General features: G+C 32.1%; 1 protein-coding gene across 2 annotated transcripts in view; it reads left to right on the top strand.

Annotated features, from left to right (window-relative positions):
• The window catches only part of LOC127715264 (atrial natriuretic peptide-converting enzyme-like), a 34893-nt gene extending 15722 nt beyond the window's left edge, over positions 1-19171 (top strand). For both annotated transcript variants that reach the window (XM_052221294.1, XM_052221293.1), the window contains exons 4-15: positions 4648-4758; positions 6313-6414; positions 6873-6980; positions 7761-7868; positions 8952-9062; positions 10578-10695; positions 11145-11261; positions 11736-11785; positions 14882-15053; positions 15793-16082; positions 16462-16610; positions 18503-19171. In XM_052221294.1, coding sequence (XP_052077254.1) covers positions 4648-4758; positions 6313-6414; positions 6873-6980; positions 7761-7868; positions 8952-9062; positions 10578-10695; positions 11145-11261; positions 11736-11785; positions 14882-15053; positions 15793-16082; positions 16462-16610; positions 18503-18670 — 1604 coding nt within the window. In that variant the 3' untranslated portion in view covers positions 18671-19171. The remainder of the gene's footprint in view (positions 1-4647; positions 4759-6312; positions 6415-6872; positions 6981-7760; positions 7869-8951; positions 9063-10577; positions 10696-11144; positions 11262-11735; positions 11786-14881; positions 15054-15792; positions 16083-16461; positions 16611-18502) is intronic.
• The last annotated feature ends 401 nt before the right edge of the window (positions 19172-19572 follow it).

Here is a 19572-nt window from a genome sequence, read left to right as displayed (position 1 = left end):
CTTTTTGGCCACAAAATAAAGCAGTTTTACAAAATTGATAAAATGTAAATTTTTAGCTATTTATTGGAAAGAAGAATACTTCTGTCACATAAATATGGGCTGTTTTTGACAATACAATGCACATGTATCTGGTACTAGCATCATTAAGTCATGCTAAATTACTGAAATCTTCAAAATTTTAGCATTTTGGTTAATTTTTAGACGGTTTGGCCGCATTTGTGTTCATTCTTAATATTTAAATGTAAGTTGTATTTGATGATAATACATAACATATATAAAGGTTGAGAATGAACACGGATGCGGCCACATTCATTTCTGACAAAAAACATCTGAAAATTGACATATTATGGCACATTTGATAGATTTGTCATATGTAAGCTTGAATTTGAGCGTCTTTAGGGACTAAATCAGTTCAAATCTTTCACATAAACTAATTGAATCGACTGAAGTAGACACTTAAGTGTTTAAAAAGTGTCCAAAATCTATCATCAGATGAACCTGAATTTTGAGGCCAAAATCGGCCCTTACCGGACCTACTCCTTTTTTGTAATCTTTTACAAAAATCTTCTTCTCTTAAACTACTGAGACAAATTTAACCATACTTGGCCATAATCATTATTAGGGTATCTAGTTTAAAAAATTTGTCCGATGACCCCGCCTTCTAACCATCATGGCCGACATGGTTAAAAATAGAACATAGGGGTAAAATGCAGTTTTTGGTTTATATCTCTGAAACTAAAGCATTAAGAGCAAATCTGACAGGTGGCAAAAATGTTCATCAGATTTAGATTTATCTGCCCTGAAATTTTCAGACGAATCCGACAACCAGTTGTTGGGTTGCTGCCCCTGAGTTAGTAATTTTACAAAAATTTTGCAGTTTTTTGTTATTATCTTAGATATCATTATAATATCTAATATCTAATACTATTAATTATGATTTTAACCTTATTTTACATGATTTCCAAAGCATCAGTAAATACAGGTGAGCGACACAGGATCTTGAGAGCCTCTAGTTTTAAAATATATGTCATATTAGAGTTTTGACATGATTTTCACTAAACATGGAAATGTGATAGTCAACCTGAGCATGGAGTGATGTCTGATAGACAAATACTCTTGTTAATGTGTGCTTTACTTCAAGGATATTTGGTCAAGAAAGGCAACCCAAAGGGTTATAGAAATTTAGTTATCCTTTGGTCTTCTTCTAACCGGCAGTAAAATCCTTGCCAAAGTGACATGTCTGTTTGGCTGCGCAGCAACATCTGGTCAGAATTGGAACATATCTGATGCCTCATGTAGAGAGAATGTGGAATATTCATACTTCTTCCATTTAAGGAAAAACTGTCCAAAATTGCCTCATTGTTAGATCTTGAATGTATAATCAGATAATTTTCCTGTAGTGAATTAAGTACCTGTAGTTATTATTAAAAGAATACAATTTATCTTTTGAATATATATATATATAAAATGACTGAATAATAGCCAACGATAAATCTTATGGGGCGATGGATCATATAAATATGATACAGTACACTACAAAATATAATGAGTGTGAGTCACTCATTTTCCCTACCATCACTCATTTTCCTGACATCATTTGTTTCCAGTTACTCCGGCTTCCTTACTTGACCCTTACAGTTTTAAGGATTCTTTTGGAATTTTTTGAATTTTACTAGTTTAAATACCAGGGTTCTTTTCATTTGGTAGGGATGTACAAGTACGCATCCACATCCAATTTTTTAACCTTAGCCCAAATTTAATATTATTTTTTCTTTTCATTATAAAACTGCTATTTATTTGGGATGATAAATATGCAGCCTCTGTTTGACATATTTTACCAGCTTATATCGATCAGTGCTGTTTTTTTTGGGAATGTATTTACACGCAGTTGTTGTAACATCTTAACTGACGTCATTTTGGAATTTTAGAGTTGTGCCAGTTCATATCTCTAATTACTATTTTCATTTTAGGCATGTCTTTGAGTCGTTTTTTGGAAATTTTAAAAAATTTATTAGCGTCTCTACATATGATGTTCGGGTGAAACTGTTTCACTTTTTTTATACGACCGCAAAAAAATTTTTGTGGTCGTATATTGATATGACGTTGGCGTCGTCGTCGTCGTCTGGCGTCGTCCGGCGTCGTTCGAAGACACATTGGTTTTCGCACTCTAACTTTAGTTTAAGTGAATGGATCTCTATGAAATTTTACCACAAGGTTCAATACCACAAAAGGAAGGTTGGGATTGATTTTGGGGGTTATGGTACCAACAGTAAGGAATTAGGGGCCAAAAAGGGGCCAAAAATAAGCATTTTTGTAACTTCCAGACATAACTTCTGTGTTAGTGTATGGATCTCTCTGATATTGTACCACAAGGTTCCATATCACAAAAGGAATGCTGGGATTGATTTTGGGGGTAATTGCCTCAAAATTTTAGGAATTAGGGGCCAAAAAAGGGGCAAAAAACAAGCATTTTTCTAGTTTCATGACAATAACTTGTTTGTAAGTGTATGGATCTTTCTGAAATTGTACTACAAGGTTCCATATCACAAAGAGAAAGCTGGAATTGAGTTTGGGGGTAATTGCCGAAACGTTTAGGAATTTGGGGCCAAAAAGGGGCCAAAAATAAGCATTTTTCTAGTTTCCAGACAATAACTTGTGTTCAAGTGTATGGATCTCTCTGAAATTGTACTGCAAGGTACCATACCACAAAGGGAAGGCTGGGATTGATGATGGGGGTAATTGCCTAAAAATTTTAGGAATTAGGGGCCAAAAAGGGGCAAAAAACAAGCATTTTTCTAGTTTCAGGACAATAACTTGTGTGTAAGTGTATGGATCTTTCTGAAATTGTACTACAAGGTTCCATATCACAAAGGGAAAGCTGGGTTTGAGTTTGGGGGTAATTGCCCTAAACATTTAGAAATTTGGGGCCAAAAAGGGGCCAAAAAACACATTTTTCTAGTTTCCAGACAATAACTTGTGTTCAAGTGTATGGATCTCTCTGAAATTGTACTGCAAGGTACCATACCACAAAGGGAAGGCTGGGATTGAGTTTGGGGGTGATGAATCATAAGGGGGTTCAAAAAATTTGGGGGGGGATTTTTTTTTTTTCCTTTTTTTTCTTTTTTTCCTTTTTTTTTCTTTTAAAATTTTCCATTTTAAGTTGGTTATTTCTGATTTATATTTAAAAGCAAATAATAATGATATGGTAGGAGATACACACCAAACAGGATGTGTAAATTATTATATAATAAGTATTGTGCAATAGCAAGAAATTTTCAATTGCACAGTATTGCACAATAGCAAGAAATCTTCAATTGCACAGTATTGCGCAATAGCAAGAAATCTTCAATTGCACAGTATTGCGCAATAGCAAGAAATATCCAATAGCACAATATTGCACAATAGCAAGAAATTGTCAATTGTACAGTATTGCGCAATAGCAAGAAATATTTAATTGCACAGTATTGTGCAAAAGAAGATACTTCGTATAAATTGCTTATTTCTTGACCAATTTCAATGGGGTTTTATTCTTGAATTCTTGGGGTTCTTTAATATGCTGAATCTAACCGTGTATTTAGTTTTTGGATTTTGGGCCCCGTTTTTAAATTGGTCCACATTGAGGTCCAAAGGGTCCAAAATTAAACTTTGTTTGATTTCATCAAAAATTGAATTATTGGGGTTCTTTGATATGCCGAATCTAACCGTGTATTTAGATTCTTAATTTTTGGTTCCGTTTTCAAATTGGTCTACATTAAGGTCCAAAGGGTCCAAAATTAAACTTAGTTTGATTTTAACAAAAATTGAATTCTTAGGGTTCTTTGATATGCTGAATCTAAACATGTATTTAGATTTTTGATTTTGGGCCCAGTTTTCAAGTTGGTCCAAATCGGGGTCCAAAATTCAACTTTGTTTGATTTCAACAAAAATTGAATATATGGGGTTCTTTGATATGCTGAATCTAACCATGTATTTAGATTTTTGTTTTTGTTGCCCCGTTATCAACTTTGTCCACATTGAGGTCAAAAGGGTCCAAAATTAAACTTTGTTTGATTTCATCAAAAATTGAATTCTTGGGGTTCTTTGATATGCTGAATCTAACCATGTATTTAGATTTTGGATATTGGACCATAATAGGTGAATGTCCAATTTAAAATTTTTAAGTTCTTAGACCACATTCATTCTGTGTCAGAAACCTATGCTGTGTCAAATATTTAATCACAATCCAAATGCAAAGCTGTATCAAGCTTGAATGTTGTGTCCATACTTGCCCCAACTGTTCAGGGTTCGACCACTGCGGTCGTATCAAGCTGCGCCCTGCGGAGCATTTTATTATTGTATAGAATTCAAGATTGCTATAGTTTAATAATCAGAATAGATTGATCTGATTCATTTTACATCGTGCTCATACTGATGAAGGATATCTGTTATCCGAAATATTAATAGTAACATTTGTTCGTTTATTGTCATTTTTTGGTGATGTTGTACCCTTTTAGACTGGTTATATATATATATATTTTCAATTTAAACTTGTATATGTATATATATATATATATATATATATATATATATGCATATTTTCATTGTTACCAGAGTCATCAGATTGGTGTAAAATAAGTATATAATGCATTATTTGATGTTTTATTTCAGAATGTAGCACACAACAGTTTAGGTGTAGAAGTGGTCAGTGTGTTGATATGTCCAGTAGATGTGACAGAGTTATACAGTGTGAAGATATGTCAGATGAGTTCAATTGTGCAAGTGAGTTAAAATGAATTTCATGCCTAAAAAGGTGTTATATATCTTGAGTGTCCAATATTCATGGTACATGTTGTAGATAACTTTGCAAACCTCAAGAAACAGTTTGTTTTGAAAGAAGATACTACCATGCAGAATATGGTCTCGCCTTTTTTATTATGTTAAAATGTAAAAATATCCACTATCTCAATAATACAAGAAACTCATTAAGTTGTAGTTTTATTCAGATTTACTTTTAATTATTTAATTAAAATACGTTTTCGTATTTCTTTGAGTAATATAAGTCGACATATTCTTCTGCTCAATAATGACAACGTTATTTTCTGAGAATATAGATTGATTACTAGAAGGACATGAAATATTCGGGTTACGAGTAATTGGCGGTGTCCAAGAACGGTAATCGCCGTATGTCACAAATTTCAGAAAACCAAGGTTTTTTTTATTTATACAATGACTTTGTGTCGGGAAATTTGGACTGTGAATGATATCGAAAGCGCAAGAATCGTGGAACACATGGTCTAAAAACGTGACTGGAATAAAGTAATTCACACAAGCACGAACTTGTGCTATTTATGACCGTATATTGAGTACACGTGATTGAGTACAAAGAGTCTGCCAATGCACAAAATGTATTATAGCCATGGCTTAGATTTACCCCCAAGGCTGTCGTTTTTGTTGACAAACAGCAAACACCCTCTGTCCCCAGCCCTTCAATAGAGTCATTAAACAACTTTTTATTTTTTGTTCAGTTCATGTTTTACATTGTAATTATATTTGCACCTTGCATAAGAATCTTAAAAGCATGAACCCTAGTATTTTCAACACAGTTTGAGTTTTCATTTCACTCTGTACTTATAATATTTGTGTTGCTTACCAATGCATATGCTTCATTTTATGGGCACTACAAAGCATTGCTTAGAAAGCAAAAAAGAATTATCTATGCAGTCTAAATAAAAACATTTCTCCACGTTTTTACTATTTACTAAAAATCGGTTTCTAAAGCATCAATTACATGTAGAACAATGGTGGCCAATCAGAAATATTGATTTAAGAATTTAAAAAATATGTAGAATTCCTTATATATACATGATATAAGCTTATTATTACCCTTGTATATGAACAACACATCACAAAATGGTTTAGGAGGAAATAGAAATTTAAAAAATAAAATCCTCACACCCGCCCCATTTTTTTCAAAAATCTGGATGAAAATCTACTAATTAATTTTAGTTGGCCTTAACCATGTTTCTGGTAAACACATACTAACCATGTTTCAAAAAAACAGATCAAGAAACCCTTTATCATCTTTTAGGAACTGTACTGTAAATTCAGAAATTATTGTGAGGTTTATATTAATCCGAATAATGCGAATGGGTGAGAATCGCAATAATAAGAACTCGCATTCTTATATATGATACATATAGCTATAAGAAGATAATCCTGAAATTGCAATAATTAATCTCACATTTTTGTTCAATCTTCAAAAATCGCAATAATAAATGCACGCAATAATTTCTGAATTTACAGTATATATTTTATTATTTTCTGTGTTTTCAGATTGTATAGGTTTTGAGTGTGGTAATGGGTTCTGTACATGGTCATGGATTCAGTGTAACAAAAGAGTAGACTGTATGGATCTCTCAGATGAAATAGGATGTGGTATGGTTACCTTTCTGTGGAAATTAGAAGAAAAAGATTTTCTTTACTTTCAAGGAGATAATTTTGTGCAATTATCCATAATTAATCAGTGAATATACATTTGATTATTCCTTAAGAAGTAATTTAAGCATTACTCACATTGAAATGAAATATTTAAAATCAGTGAATGTTAACAAAATTTAAAACCATGAATTCAAGAATGTGACTTCTTGACTGTCATTCATGATACTTTCAAAATAAAGTATTAACTTTTTCCCAAATCAATAACATCTTCAATAATAAACTTTGTCTCATACTTCAATAGATTAGCTGATAGATGTATCACATGATGTATCACATGATTGCTCTTCAACATGATATATACATTGACATTTAAAGTAATCCATCCTTTGTCATGTGTATTGTCACTTTCACTTTTTTTTAGTAACTCTTATGCTATGATGTTTTAATATTGACAGAACATGGATCATCTTACAGAAGATGTGATAATGGACTGAGTATTCCATCACATAAATGGTGTGATGATGTAGATGACTGTTTTGACAACAGTGATGAAATAAACTGCAGTAAGTCTGTCTAGACAGTATCACTACTGTGAATTCATTATTATTTGTGGGATACCAGTTTTCGTGGATAACGTAGGCATAAGTGGACCACAAATTTGAATGTTAAATGAAGTACAAATTTTCTGTAGGCAAATATGCAAACTTTTGCAACACCTCGAAATCAAATATCCACAAAGATACAATTTTTTCTCAATCCACAAAAATAAGTATAGTGAAAATAAAAGAATCCAGTAATTAAGTAATTATCAGTAATTAAGGAAGTAATGATGTACCTTCTTTGTCATGATAAAATTTGGTTTAGGTTGAATACATTCAGAACTTGTCCTGACTCAGAGTGATTTGGAACTTGATTTACATGTATGTTATACACTTCTTAATATCTTTTATAGTTTAATTGTGTCTTTAGGTAGCTGTCTTATTGATGTAATTCCACTTTTTTTCTACTCAAATATACAATTGTTGCCTTTTTATGAGTTCAACACATTAAAGTTTTCACCTCAGGTTATTTTTACTAGGCTGGACAATTGTCCGTCATTAAAGGCTATATATATGATTAACACTACTTTTCGTGATCTGGTTTGTTTGCTATTTCATTGATGTAGTATATAATTTAAAACATCTGGGCCAAATTAAAAACATTTGTACTGAGAATAAAAGTTAACCCCTAGATAAATACCGGTAGAGCGAATTCTATGATATTTTTACTGAATGAAAATTTCTACCACTGAAAAAAGTTTGTTGATGCACACTTTTTAAATCATATGATGTATTGTATTTCAGCATGTTCATTTGGTGAAACTCCATGTATAGGTGGACAGTGTATCAGAGAAGAGTGGATTTGTGATGGACACGTGGATTGTTTACAGGGCACAGATGAAGCAAACTGTAGTATGTATTGTTTTCTTTATTGATAGAAAACAATTAGTTTGCGGAATTTGTCACTTTTCATTTAAACACATGACAAGGGAGTAGTATTTGTATGAAAGCATCAAGGTTATTAAACCTGAATATATTAAAAAATATTTATTTGATTTTTTCAGTTCGAAATGTTGCAATCACCAATTCCCTGTGAGAATCCTAGACAAATGCATTTCCATAAGTTCTAGTTATAAATCAGCCATTGCACCTCTGGCGTTTCATGATTTTTTTATTTCTATTGTTTATGGATATAAAAATATGTGGTATGAGTGCCAATGAGACAACTCTCCATTCAAGTCAAAATTTATAAAAGTAAACCATTATAGGTCAAAGTACGGTCTTCAACACGGAGCCTTGGCTCACACCAAACAGCCAGCTATAAAGGGCCCCAAAAATTACTAGTGTAAAACCATTCAAACGGGAAAACCAACGGTCTAATCTATATAAAAAACGAAAAACGAGAAATACTTATGAACCACATCAACAAACGACAACTACTGAACATCAGATTCCTGACTTAGGACAGGTGCAAACAATTGCAGCGGGTTTAAACGTTTTAATGGTACCAAACCTTCACCCTTATCTGAAACAATAGTGTAACATCACAACATAGAAAGACACACGATAAAATATCAATTGAAATGGCTTAACTCAATCAAAAGACATATTAGACACCAGTGAACATACACTGAACAAATAAATTTGATCTATGATACAATGTAAATACAAAATAAATAAACTAAGGGAAGAATAATTAAAGTAACATGTTATACTGCTGTGAAATGTTAAACAATATAAGAAAAACAATATGCTTGAACAAAAATACCAGCCGTTTGCAATTACTTTAAACACCGGTAAATAAAAATAATTTAGTTGTTAGGTAGAGAAAGAAAATATTTTTTATGTTCAAATTAGACATACTATTAACATTTGATACTGCCATGAAAATCTAATTGATGTTAGTGACCTCATTATCTAATACTGTAAAAAAGTATATATTTATGTATGCACAAGTTGCTTGTCTCATTAAATAGTTATTTTTCTAAAATGTAGGTGATTGTAGTCCTGACCAGTTTGTATGTAATGACTATAGCTGTTTAAATATTACACAAGTTTGTGATGGTTCACAGCAGTGTAATCAGGCAGAAGATGAAATGTCTTGTTGTAAGTTTAAATAGTCTTCTATAAAAGTATTAATGTTCATTGGGTACTATTTTTGTGGACTTGTGGTTTATGAAAACCATTAATTTAACATTCAGCAAAATGCAAATTTTCATGCATTTTTATGCCCCCGCCATAGCGGAGGGGGCATTAAGTTTTACCCTTGTCCATCTGTACGTACGTACGTCTGTCCGTACGTACGTCCCAAAGTTGGTTTCCATTCTCTAACTTTAGTTTGCCTCAACCAAATGTTATGAAACTTATACACAATGCTTATTACCACTAAATACAGATCAAGTTTGAATTTTGGTGGCATCACTTTTACCGTTCTAGTTTTATTCTACATGGCCAGTCCACAAAATGAAAAGCACAGAAATCAGCCAAAATGTTTTATTATACCCCACGCAACGAGTTGCGTAGGGTATAATGTTTTTGACCCGTCCGTCCGTCCGTCCGTCCGTCTGTCCGTCCGTCTGTCTGTCCGTCCGTCCGTCAGTCTGTCAGTCCTATTTCTTGTCATCGCAACTCCTCTCAAACCACACAACAGAATTTCACGAAACCTTTTTAGATAATAAGGACATACTATGTAGTTGTGCATATCGACAGGAAATTACGATTCAATTTTTTTTCTAGGAGTTACGCCCCTTTGAACTTATTTACTTTAATGTACTACTGCAACCTTTTGTCATCGCAACTCCTCTCAAACCACACAACAGAATTTCATTAAACCTTTTCAGATAATAAGGACATACAATGTAGATGTGCATGTCGACAGGAAATTACGATTCAATTTTTTTTCCAGGAGTTACGCCCCTTTGAACTTATTTGCCAAATATACTACTGCAACTTTTTGTCATCGCAATTCCTCTCAAACCACACAACAGAATTTCATGAAACCTTTTCAGATAATAAGGACATACTACGTAGATGTGCATATCGACAGGAAATTACGATTCATTTTTTTTTTCCAGGAGTTACGCCCCTTTGAACTTATTTGCCCAATATACTACTGCAACCTTTTGTCATCGCAACTCCTCTCAAACCACACAACAGAATTTCATGAAACCTTTTCAGATAATAAGGACATACTACGTAGATGTGCATATCGACAGGAAATTACGATTCAATTTTTTTTCCAGGAGTTACGCCCCTTTGAACATATTTGCCCAATATACTACTGCAACTTTTTGTCATCGTAACTCCTCTCAAACCACACAACAGAATTTCATGAAACTGTGTAGATAATAAGGACATACTATGTAGATGTGCATATTGACAGGAAATTATGATTCAATTTTTTTTTCTGATACAATTTTTTTTTCTTACACTTATTTTATTTCTCCAATGACAATGTGGGGACGTGGGGTATGTGAGCGTGCTCACTAAGGTTCTTTAATTTTAATCTGAATTAAAAGTATCCATGTCTTTTTCACAGAACTTAAATCTAACATATATTACAGTTTTCTGATAAAACACTGTTATTTTAGTTCATAACTAATTTCTATATACTCTCTGTAGATAACCTTAACAAGGACACAGCCATGACAGTTCAGTACAAGGGGAATAACTACACTGTGTGTAACACTCACTGGAATTCTGGTATCAGTGACTATATTTGTCAGTTTCTAGGTTACAGGTAAGCAATAACTACAACAGGCATGATATTTAAACTGATAGTATGATAATACCATCCAGTCTCCTGGCATAAGTGACAATATTTTTTTTCAAAATCTAGGTAAAGATATGGAAGGGTATGTAAAGATTCCTTCTTTTGACACATTGTCACATATCCAGTACAACTTTTCATCTAATGAAAGCATTAGACATCTTGTTCAAATAAGAATACTTAATTAGATACCCATTTACAGAATCCATATTACTGATATTCAGGCTACCAACAAGGCAGATTCTATAAAGTAACAAATTAGAAAAAAACAACAAAAACAAACTCAAAAATAAACTCAAAAATATTAGATTAATTGGTTCTTACATATTACATATAATTATACCTGTAAACTCCAAACTTTCTCGTTTCAAGTTTCAAAATAAGATTTTTTTAACCTATATGTCAATTTCCCTCAACAGAAATTCTACAATAACAAGATACATTAAATCAAGTGAAAGTGGAAATGGCATTGACTTTATTGAACTTGATCACCAAATAACAGATTTCAAAAACATATTACAGTACATGAAAATTAGGTAAGTTTGATTTAAAATAAATTCTTATTTGCATTGTTATTTTAAAATGGCTTCAAAGGATGTCACTCTTACAGCAGAAGGTCCTTCAATAAGTCAAAAAAAAAATTGAACAACAGCTATGAACATGTTTAATAAAAGTATCAAATTTTTTAATAGAATTTTTTATCATTAGACAAAATTTGTCCTTATTTTATAGTTGTTTTTTGGTGGATTCACCTCATCAACATTTGTTAAGATTTCTAGTTCTGGAGTATTTGACCTAGAACATTATTGAAGAGACTGCATTTTTTGTAGTGTAAATTTCTTTAGATCTGTCAAAATGGTTTAATATTTTATTGTAAAGAGTGATTTTGAAGACATGCATTTATTATAAAACGTATGAAATACAACATGTATGCGTTCTTTCTGTTTATGACCTTTTCACCAAATTCATTTATTGAATTACAATAGCATTCTAGTTTTTATTTTGGGCAGATCCTCTTGTACTTCCAATATGACTGTCTCCATTGCATGCTTGCCACGAGGTAAATTGTCTTTACTTTATATAACAATCTTTCTATCTAACTCTAAGTAGTACTTCATATCTAACATACATGTAGGGTAATTCATATCTAAACAGAGCTGTTTTACATGTAACTAGTTGATTAGGTTAAAAGAAAAACAAAGATATGCTTTGGGTTACCCTACCAACCCTATTCTCCAGAATCTGGTATTTTTATTGCGGGTTGTAAAAATTGAAAATATCCTATCTGACTTACCAAAAATGAATAGGTTTTAAATTTTTTTTTAAATGTCCAAACTTCCAGTTAGATATTTGATGGCCTTTTTTCTATGCAGTTTACCTCAATTTACCGGATTTGTTAAAAAAAAAAAGAAAAAAAAAAGCAATAATGTAAATACATTCAGAAAGATAACCTTCATATGGAATCATTAATTTTCAATAAAGATTCATGTTTACACAAATTGGATGCTTCAGTTCTTTTGAAAGTCAAGAACATTTTTTTAAATTTGACAGGGATACAAGTGGAAACATGCATCTTTTTTCTTTGTTTCTTATAAGTGATTTGTAATCCCTATTCTCTTTCAATGTATCAAAGTCTGTACAGCATCGAAAGTACATTGTACTAACCTTCTTAAGCTTGGTACGTAGCTAACATACTAATTACGGGTAGCGTGTATCTCCTTGAATGTTCAAATACACTTACATACCAAACTACCATATCCCTCCTGTTCCATTACAGCTAGGTATATACTGTGACAAACTGTGACTAACATATCAAACTACCATATCCCTCCTGTTCCATTACAGCTAGGTATATACTGTGACAAACTGTGACTAACATACCAAACTACCATATCCCTCCTGTTCCATTACAGCTAGGTATATACTGTGACAAACTGTGACGAACTTACCAAACTACCATATCCCTCCTGTTCCATTACAGCTAGGTATATACTGTGACAAACTGTGACTAACATACCAAACTACCATATCCCTCCTGTTCCATTACAGCTAGGTTTATACTGTGACAAACTGTGACTAACATATCAGATTACCATATCCCTCCTGTTCCATTACAGCTAGGTATATACTGTGACAAACTGTGACTAACATATCAAACTACCATATCCCTCCTGTTCCATTACAGCTAGGTATATACTATGACAAACTGTGACTAACTTACCAAACTACCATATCCCCCCTGTTCCATTACAGCTAGGTATATACTTGGAAAAAAACTCGAGTCATTTTCATTGAATCATTACATGTAGATCAAACTAACCTATATATTTTTACCTTGATGCTGGCCTACAGGTTTTCATCAAAGTGTACTGTATTGAAAATTTAGATTATCCTTCATCTTGTAGTTTGCAGATTTGTGCAACTTTTGTGAACTTCAAACTAGTCATTAGAACAAACAAAGCAAATCAGATTGTCATACTTTCACCTCAATGCATTCCTAACTAGATGCAGTGGTCAGTTAGTTCAAATGAACCAAAAACTTAAGGCACTTGAACAATAACGGTGAAATAAGCCTTTACTTTATTTTATCAAAACTTATGAAACATGAAAGCATAAAATATAGGTTTTATTGATTCAATTTTGATATGAGACACAATTTGATTCATTTTTAGAGGCATACAATGAAAACTTTTTAATGATCTTAACATTTACTCTTTCTTAAACATGTAACCATAGCACACATACAACCATGAACACTGAGCTTCTTCTGGTATATTTATTATTGAAAGCAAGAGTTCTCATTTCTTTAGTTTAAGTAATTGTTTTTGTGTCGAATTAATACCACCATAGTTTTTTCTTTTCTCTTTCTGTAGATTTAGAATGAACAGAATTATTTGTATTCTTCATTAAGGTGGTACCCAACACCTTGACTAATATTAATTTGGCTCGTTTAATTTTCATAAAATTTTGACAAAATGTTTACTTTGACCCTTTGACAAAAATATAAAAATTTCAAAAAATTTGAACCAACCACTTTATCAGAAAAATTTCATTGGTTATATAGCAGTTTGACAAACACTAATTTTGGTCATTGAGAAGCTTAATATTTCCTACAACAATACAATGTGATTAAAACGTTTAGCTGATTTTTACAGAGTTATCTCCCTGTAGTGTTAGGTACCACCTTAAAACTGTAATTTTGAGAAAGAAAAAACAAGAAATATACCAGCACAGTATAATATAAAGACACCTACAAGTATTTACTCAGAACTAACTTCTGTAGGCTTGGTGAAGGCATTTAACTATTAACTTGTATCATGTATTTCCATCTTTTGTGTATCGTCTTATGATATAATTTTGTTCCTAATTTCCTATCATATGTTTTACAAACCTATGGTGTGAATATGTTTTGTTATGCAAGGTTATTTACTTCTCTATTACTTTAGTGTTAGTTCATCTATTAAAAGGTTCTATTGTTGAGTTATAATGTGCAGAAGTTGTATATGAGACGTGTGAATAAAGTTATTCCAGTGATAACATTTGCTATCCAATACCTGAAGGGGTTTGACATCACAATACAACGACACAAACAAATCTAAAGGACAAAGAATGCTAATTTCAGTATTTATAAAAAGTTTCTTTTATTAATTTTGGGATGGATGCAACAAAAGAAGTATTACAAAATGATGTTTATGTGTATAACCAAACTATTTAATCAAAAACTACATAAAATTTGTGCATGGTGTGTGAATCTATCTGTTCTAAAATTTGGATCAAGTCAAATTATGAACAAAGGAAGATAAGTCCAATTCACAATATTGCCTTAATGTGTCTCAATCATCTTGGTACAATTCAATTGTTAATTTTAAGTTAATTTCAAAATGAAAGCAATCTTTAGCCTTCAGTACTCACAAGCACTTTATGTTACTTACTTACTATATCTGGATGAATTGGAAGCTTTAGGAACCTATTGAGAAATATTTGAGAATGATTGTCTTTTTCCTTTTATTTGGCCTTTTTCACTTTTTTGATTCATGTGTCACTGATGAGTCTTTTGTAGACTAAACACACATCAGGGTACAAAGTTATAAGACTGGTATCTTTGATAAGTTTCTTTACATTTCCATGTATTTTAAATTTGTAACCAATGTTTCAGAATGTGGAGAACAAAGCCCTAATCTGATGCTTCCATTTGTTGCTGGTGGAGATATAGCCACCTTGGGTCAGTGGCCATGGATTGTGTCCCTGTCATATCTTGGCAGATCTTTTTGCAGTGGAACTTTGATATCAGAGGACTGGGTAGTAACAGCAGGCCATTGTGTTGCTATGTGAGTATCAGTAATTATTAAATGTGCATTTGTTAGTTTACAATCTGAAATTTCCATTTTTATACGCCTGTTTACGGGACGTATTATGGTATACAGTTGTCCATACGTCAGTCCGTCTGTTGGTCCGTCATCAATATGTCGGACAATAACTAAAAAACGCTTAAACCAATTTTTTGAAACTTTGGTGAAATGTTTATATCTATTGATGTAAACTCCCTTTGGATTTTTTTTCGTTTCTGCACTTTAACTTCAGTTTTTTTCATCCAAATTTTATGAAACACTTACACAATGCTAAGAACCAAAAGTATCAGACAGAGTTGGAATTTGGGCAGTGAGTCACTTACCGTTCTTGAGTTATGCCCCTTTATAACTTGGAAAATTGCAAATGTTTTTGTTTCGGCACTCTTACTAAAGTGTGTCTCATCCAAATTTTATGAAACTTATACACAGTGCTAAGAACCACAAAACGCAGACAGAGTTCGAATTTGGGTTGTGAGTCATATACTGTTCTAGAGTTATGCCCCTTTTTAACTTGGAAAATTACAAAGCTTGTGCAGGGGCATTCATGTCCTCAGACACTTATTAGCAGTAGTTGTTTCAGAGGACATGTCTACATGATCTAGGTAGAATTTTTAATTTGTTATAGGATTGCATTATTTTTGTTAAGATTCTGAAATACCTTACCATTTATCATTTCATGTTGTTTCTGACAAACTTTTATATATGTTTTTAATTTCAGACCAGGATCTCATAATTTCACAGAAAATCCTCATTACATCGAAGTTCTATTAGGATCAGTCAAACGTCTAAGAGGTCAAGGCACCAGCAGACATGTCGATAAGGTCATACATCATCCAAGGTTAACATGGACAGGGATTGGTCCAATATACTATGATGTTGCATTGATCCATCTGGAAAAGTCTGTAACTTATACTGACTATATCCTACCAGCCTGTTTACCTAAGGCAGATTTTTCTTCATTTAGTAACTGTTACTTGGCTGGATGGGGATATATTAGTTCTAATCAAGGTATGTTAGTTGCATATGTGTACTTGTTATTAAGCACTTTGTAGCAGCAAGTAAGACAGTGAAGATAACATGAAATAAAACATGAAGAATTAGACAACATTGTGAAGTATTTAAGTCTGAGATTGACATTTCAACCATGACCTGAAGTTAAAAATATGAAAAGTCAAACAGCAATAAATGTCAGGGTTGAACCTTGGTGTCCTTATTGTGACTCCTTAAAGGTTAAGCAGCTTTACTGGTGAACACTCATACAAAAAATCTATATTCAGATAGAGGCAGTAGTTATTTGTTATATATTAAATATCAACTGTTACTTTTAATTAAACTAACTTAGCTCTTTTCATAATGAATGATCTTTCCTTTAATTTTTTCAATGAAGATATAACAGTTCAAGATCTTAGAGAGGCTAAGTTACATGTCTTGTCTGACGAAGAATGTAGGACAAATACAGTACCATCAGAACAGGAAGTAAATACCAATATAACATACTGTGCTGGATACAAGTTTGGGGTCATCTCAGGATGTCAGGTAAATATAGGGAATATCTCACAAGTATAAAACATAACACAAATAGACAAGGAGTCAGCACTTAATCATCAAAATGAAACATAGATAAATAGATATAGTAATTAGAGGAGGGTAAATTGTGATAAAGTATTAAATTATGCTTAATAGCTTTCATCATACAGATCATCAGATGTTTGATAGACAGTTTTAAGACAAGATCACACAAATGAGTAAAACAAAAAGAAGTTCAAATATCTAACTGAGTGAAACATGCAATTTACCATCATTTGGGGTGTATAGTGCGCATTTGTGTATAGTGCCCACCCCCTTCATGGTCCAAGAAATGTGAGAAAAAAAGTTTATTGTTCGTATAAGACTCATAGACATTTTCGGAAAAGTTACAGCTCCAAAATCGGCATACAGGAAGTCTATCGGTAAACAGGAAGTTTTTTAAATGGACACTGATGTCGGAAAATTCCGTACAGAATACGTTATTAATGTGAAATTGCAAGTATTCTGACAAACGAATAAGAATTTTATTAGATTGAGATAAACCTACATTTATGTTTTTTTTTTTTGAAAACCAAATTTAATAAATTGTTTGAGTATTAAGGACAAGATTAAATATCCAAATTAATGTTCTGATTGAAACAATAACATAATTACGAATCAGTCAAATGATTATCATTAACATCGTTAGTACTGTAATAAATTGTTAAAATCTCATTATTTTTATTTTTTGTTTGTTGATTCTAGCTGTTAATCTGAATTATCACACCTCAATCAACGGGTCTAATCGATGTCAAAACAAATCAGTGATAGGTTCACCTTGTTCCTAATTAAATTCGTTCAGGTTACAATTATGGGATTATCATGTTTTCAATCATAATTTCTTGAATGGTTTTAAACAGTTGTTTAAAAGTAACAAAGTAGAAACGTATTCATAAAAATAAACTTCTCATAGACTAAATCATCACTTTACAATATCAAGTCACATGACTGGCGATCACCTGATACATTAGAAAAAATGGCGGTTTATCTTTTCAAAACGAGCGTGGTTTATTCAATTTTCATACACTTTTCTTCTACTCTCCATGATGAACACATACAAAAACAGTAAGTTATGACAACAAGGAACACAGAGGCTAATTTAACCGACAACAAAAGCTTTATTGTGTCTTTATTAAGACATGGCAAATTTCCGGATTGCAAACAGATGGACAAATTTACACGATAAACATAACTACAGAGATATAAAATGTATTTTATTTGAATAAAACATGACAAATCAAGAACAATAAGATACATATTACAAATATAACATGCAAAACATAAAAACAATCGAGGTTTTAGCAAAAATATTCCCTACCCTTCACTTCTCCTGGAAATTTCTTTGTCAAAGTTTGAACCTGAAAAAAGACTAAGAAAATGTCTGTAGGCATGTATAACGCCCACCCCTCTTACAAGAAACATGACCCAGGGTCTAAATGTGCACACTATACATACCAAAAGACGGTATTTATTTCATAGTCAACAAACATTTTTAAATTCGTGCATAAATTCCATGTGTGCTGAAGCAAAATAAGCTTTATATGAAAATAAGGTACACGTTTTCTTTGTAAAGTATTACAGTTTTTAGGCATACAGGTATAAGAACATGCTGAGCACATTAAACATTTCATATGATTTTAATTTTGTTTAAGAGTTGAATAGAAATCAAGAAATAAATTAATTCTATCTACAAACTTTCAAAAATCATCAGAAAAAAATTTTTTTTTTGAAATGATTATTGCATTTAGTTTATTTTAAAAAGTACACTGCATGTAATTTCTTCGACAACTGCAATAAAGTAACTACTTGTTATTAACAATCGAGACCAAGTTGTAAAGTCCTGACAATTTCTACCTTTATAGGGTGATAGTGGTAGTCCAATGATGTGTGAGGATCACATGGGTAAATGGAAATTAGCTGGAGTAATGAGTAGTGGGGCTGCCATGTGTGGGACGTTTACCAATACTGCCAATAGATTTACCAAATTATCAACAATGATGGAATGGATTGATTATGTCATCAATGTTTGAAAGCAGTTATCCACTGTTAGATGCTATTGATTTATATTATGTCAAATGCATTGAGACTAGTCAGTTTGATTTTAATTATGCAAATGATCTTATTTTACAAAGTCTAAAAAGGTTTTTAATTAAAAAAAACCTTGACAATGATTGTGAACTTAAGATTTGTCAGTTATCACAGATACAAGTTGGTCTTATACTAGTCAGATAATGAAATGTTGTTAAGGATAATGAAATGCTGGTATGGAAGAACAATTATGATAGAATCCAGCTGGACGCTAGTCATTATACTTCCAAGTTCAAATTCAACAGATACATGTTCATAGAAGATAGATTTACCCATAAAAAATAAAAGAAGATGAAGTTATGATTCTTTATTGGGAAAGAAAAGAAAAAAAAGTAAAATTTAGATGTGAAAGTCACACAATTTGTCATTGTTTTTATATCTCAAATTTTAAGATATGTTTTATAAAGAGCTTTATTATTTTAAATAAAATATCATATGTCCTGTGTTATTTTATATTGTTTCTAGTGAAACTTTAAAAATGTTGAGTATCAAGTAAGGAGTAATCTGTTATTACCATGAGTATTGAAATTAAAAAGAGACCAATTGGGAGATTAGAAAATTTTAAGCAACAGTTGGACAAATGACAAAAAGAATAGCTATGATGCAGAAAAGATACACATAGAAACAAACCTATTTAAAATGAACCCAGCTGAAAACAAGTCCGACAAGTACTGTGGAACAAGGCTTCCAAAACAGTTGCATTTGCCGGACAAATATAAATTTATCGTACATTGTCCGTCTAGGCCAAGCATGAAACGGACATCCTACCTGGGTTTGTCTTTTCAACATTCATGCAAATCAGAAAAATCAACCATTTTGACTTGACCTTGTGCCTTAAACAGCC

The sequence above is a fragment of the Mytilus californianus genome, unplaced genomic scaffold (assembly GCF_021869535.1).
Source record: "Mytilus californianus isolate M0D057914Y unplaced genomic scaffold, xbMytCali1.0.p SCAF_9, whole genome shotgun sequence".
Classification (NCBI taxonomy): domain Eukaryota; kingdom Metazoa; phylum Mollusca; class Bivalvia; order Mytilida; family Mytilidae; genus Mytilus; species Mytilus californianus.
The sequence above is the reverse complement of the archived record's forward strand: the minus strand, read 5'-3'. Positions and strand labels throughout refer to the sequence as shown.